Source organism: Stylophora pistillata, chromosome 3 (assembly GCF_964205215.1).
Source record: "Stylophora pistillata chromosome 3, jaStyPist1.2, whole genome shotgun sequence".
Lineage (NCBI taxonomy): Eukaryota > Metazoa > Cnidaria > Anthozoa > Scleractinia > Pocilloporidae > Stylophora > Stylophora pistillata.
Genome location: NC_142521.1, coordinates 9870993 through 9875000, shown reverse-complemented (window position 1 = coordinate 9875000; position 4008 = coordinate 9870993). Strand labels below are relative to the sequence as shown.

The 4008-nt window shown below is 37.4% G+C and overlaps 1 protein-coding gene and 1 pseudogene across 1 annotated transcript in view; both read right to left on the bottom strand.

The window, feature by feature from the left end:
* The window catches only part of LOC148734457 (melanocyte-stimulating hormone receptor-like), a 3337-nt gene extending 2480 nt beyond the window's left edge, over positions 1-857 (bottom strand). The window contains exon 1 of the mRNA XM_088755136.1: positions 1-857. This exon is cut by the window's left edge and continues 2480 nt beyond it. Within this exon, the coding sequence (XP_088611262.1) occupies positions 1-345 (345 nt within the window). The 5' untranslated portion in view covers positions 346-857.
* A 273-nt stretch (positions 858-1130) lies between these two features.
* On the bottom strand, positions 1131-2400 carry LOC148734456 (uncharacterized; annotated as a pseudogene).
* Between the last annotated feature and the right edge of the window lie 1608 nt (positions 2401-4008).

The following is a 4008-nucleotide window of genomic DNA, read 5'->3' as shown; positions in this document are numbered from 1 at the left end:
AGACACTCCAACTGTGATCCAACCAGATATGTTTTGAATCATTCTCAAAATACAGTAAGCTCTGAAGTTATTTGAAAGTTCTGCAATCTGATAAGCCACGAACAATGGTTGACAAATCAGTCCGACCAGCAAATCGGAAGCAGCGAGACAAAACAAAAGCATGAAAGATGGCGAATGAAGCTCTTGAGTCTTCCAGATGACATTAAGAATGATCATATTTCCTGTAGATGTTATTGTGGAAAACACTGCATTGAATATACAAGTAAGAATACTCGCAATAAAGGTTTCTCTAGTTTGTTCCAAGTTTAAGTCCAAAAAGGAACATCGCACATTGGTTCCGTTCATCTTGGAGATAAAGGATAGAACTCAATGATGAGTTCAGGAAGACGTTGAACGGAAACATCAAACCAAACGGATCGAATTTTCATAATTCATATGCACGTGCTTCAATCAATAGTAGAACATCTGAATAAATGCATTTGACATTAGGTTTGCTTAATTAAAAAAAATTAAAAATAGTCAAAATAATTAGATCGAGTCAGGGACATCCAATTTGGAAATTTACGAACCTTCCTCATAAATGAAATTATTTATTCATTCCCAATTTATTTTGAACTTTAAGAGGTTAGAGTGATGGACACTCTCTTTTTAACAACATGAGCCGGAAACTGACGATTCCTCTCATTAACAGTGAAGGAAACACTCTTTCAAAAAGCAGCCACTTAAAATTTTAATCTAAAAGCAGGAAATCTTTACGAGCGTCCTATCAATGCTAGTTCGGAATGGTGAAAATTATTCATTTTGAATGTATACCGACGGAAAAGAAAACTTATCCTATTAGAAACGACAGATCGAGAGACAAATTCCAGAACAAAAGCTCATCTTTCAAACCGGCAGTCTAAATCCCACAGGGATCAATGAACGCTTTTCATTCCACTAATTTATTCATGTTTTTCTCGTTGCCATGCACCCACCAATAACGTAGCTCCATTTTCTGCCTTTAAAAGCACTCACAACCCACAATTCCTCTATTCGCTCCGACGAAGGGCTAACGCTCGAAACGTCAGCTTTTGTAATCATTACGGTGGCCAATTTACCATTTCAACTTTGTTGATATATCCAAAAAATTCCAGAATGGTTGAGATTGTTATCTTTGGCAATTGAGAAGGGTGAAAGTTATAAACGACTGGAGGTATTCACTTTGATTCTAAATTTAAATACAAAATTGCGATGAATAGTAATTCGATATTACCCTCGCTGGTCTCGTTTATAGACCATAGCCGGTCAAAAGGGCTATCATCAGTCATTATCAGCAAACCTAACATCATGAAGGCAAACACATTATCTTGACTGCTGAATTTTAAATATGACAAGTTGGTTTTTGTCCAATAATAGCTTCCAGCTTTGGGACAAATTTTTTGTATTACCTTCCTTCGGTTTTTACCCAATTTCAATACAAAAAATTTGTCCCAACGGCTTATTCCCAACGGCTATTCAAAGTGAGGTTTAAGAAAATCATTCCGTTTTAAAGGTTAGGAAAGGCTAGGATATAAAGTTATCTTTTGTCAATTCCCGTTAGTACTTTCCCGAGTTTCTCTTCAGAGCAGCTTTAAGAGCATGGCAAACATGGTCGAGCAAAATGAAAAGTAGAAAAACAGGAACAACCCATATATATAGAGTACAGTCACGGCAGATTTTCTGCATTTGAGCACATTCACTGTGTTCATCTGGACGCTTCGTTGTTGCTATTTTATCAGTCTCTGGTGCTTGCGAACGATTCGAAATATCTGGAACGATTCGAGATATCTGGAACGTGCTTGCAGCTGTAACCAGAAATGAAATCAGTAACACCACTAAAGGAATAATGATCCAGTTTCTAATCCAAACCTTTAACAAAACCCCAGTTATACAACCTGTCCAGAGAAAACAAGCGACTAAAAGCACGCGGCAAATAGTTACAGCTGTCCTGTATCTTAGATGAAGGGTTAAAGCAAGAAGCCGATCAACGGAGACACAGCTCAAAATCAACAATGATACACCAGCCGTTGTCCAGCTAGAGATATTATGAGCCATTCTCAGGATGCAGTAATACCTGAAGTTATCTGAAAGCTCTGCGATCTGATAAGCCACATAAAACGGCTGACAAATCTGTCCCACTAGAAGATCGGAGGCAGAAAGACAAAAGTAGAAGCATAAAGGGTGGCAAATGCAGCTCTGGAGTTTTCCAGATGACACGAATAATGGTACGATTCCCTGTAGAGGTTATTAATGAAAACACTGCGCTGAAAACGCAAGTGAGAATACTTGCAATCAAGGTTTCTGCGTTTTTTTCCAAGTTAATGTCCAAAAAGAAGCAGTTTAAATAAGTTCTGTTCATGATGAGAGCGAACGCAACACTGATTTAAGCTGGGACTTCTTAAGAAAAATTGCAGCCATCTCAGTATTGATAGCAATACATAATTCATATGCACGTCTTGCAATGAGCAAGCATACAACTCAAAAGGAACGGTCATTATATTTGCTTTTTTAAATAGTAAAAACATCACCGGAGAACATGCCTTTTTGACAATGTCAACGTTTCTTTGACAAGGGTAAGCACAATTCTGGCTGTTGAAAGTGGACAGAGCCAGCGCTTCATCAAAGAGCAAACAAATGAGTATTTTTCATTGTATTTTCCTGGATATGAATGTTTCCTTATACTGTGTAAAGCAGACAGTTTTTCGGTTAACTTTAAATTTCCTACCCCACGCTGCCTAGAAAAAACATCATTTACAACCTATCGGCTATGCTTTTGACTCTTCTTTCTCGTTAGTCAATTAACTACTCCTGACCATTAATTTTCAGACTATTTTGACTCGGGAATTAAATATACGTGCCTGTGTGTGTGACACTAGAGGAGACATTTTTGATGAGTTTACTAATATACCTACGTGTAGCTGTAAAATGGCTGTCCCCCAGCGATAGATGTCCAAATCATGACAACAAGAGGAAAAGGCAACCAGTATCAAACCAGTAAAACTGGTGAGATCCTAACCAGTATAAAAGCTCGTGATTGACAAAGGCTAGATACTTTACATGAAACATTCAAGACTTGGGTATTTTAAAGAAAAAGGGTGAATACAAACTATTAGTAATCAGGAGCATCGGAGCATACCTAATAACTTACGTAAACTTTTTCTTTTCTTTTCGAAAACGAAAAGAGTATGGAAAGCCTTAATGATCGATTCAAAGATAATCTAGTTATGTTTAGAACACTGAAAAGCCTGTTCCTCACAAACTTTTTGACCAAGAACGACAAATGATTTTAATGAAGCCTTCTCAAACGTGATGGAGGCGAATTGGTAAGACCGGGGTGAGAGGAGCATTTATCAGTTTATTTTTTCTATATTTATATATTTTGACTTCTATTAATGTTTTTCTTTTTATCTTGTAATCGTCTACCAATTCTTTTCACTTCTAGACCTGAACATGATCAAATTATCAGTCCAGTCTCTAAAACGATTTTTAGGAGCGTAGAGTGTTGATCTTCACGAATAGATGTTTTTGTTTTCTCTAGACTGTCTTAACTAATGGGATCGATTTTATTGGATGAAACGAGTTTCCTAACATCTGGAAATGCGCTATAAAGTCACAGCACTTTTCAAAGCCGGGAACCGTACTAGCCCGTCTGATTATCGCCCTATTTCTATTTTACCAACTTACAGTAAAATCTCAGAGAGGGGTGTGCATTATCAATTTAATCAATACTTTAACCAACATAACCTACTCAGTGAAAAGAAATTCGGATTTCGGCCTAAACATTCAACAGTTAACGCTGTTTCTAGTTTTTCCGATGAAATTTTATTAAATATGGGAAGGGGTAAACTGTGTGGAGCCGTATTCTTGGACCTATCCAAGGCCTTTGATACGGTCGACCACACAATCTTGCCACGAAGGTTGTCGTCTTTTGAGGTGACTTCTGACACGGCTAAATGGGTTGAGTCATATCTTAATGGTCGAATGCACTAT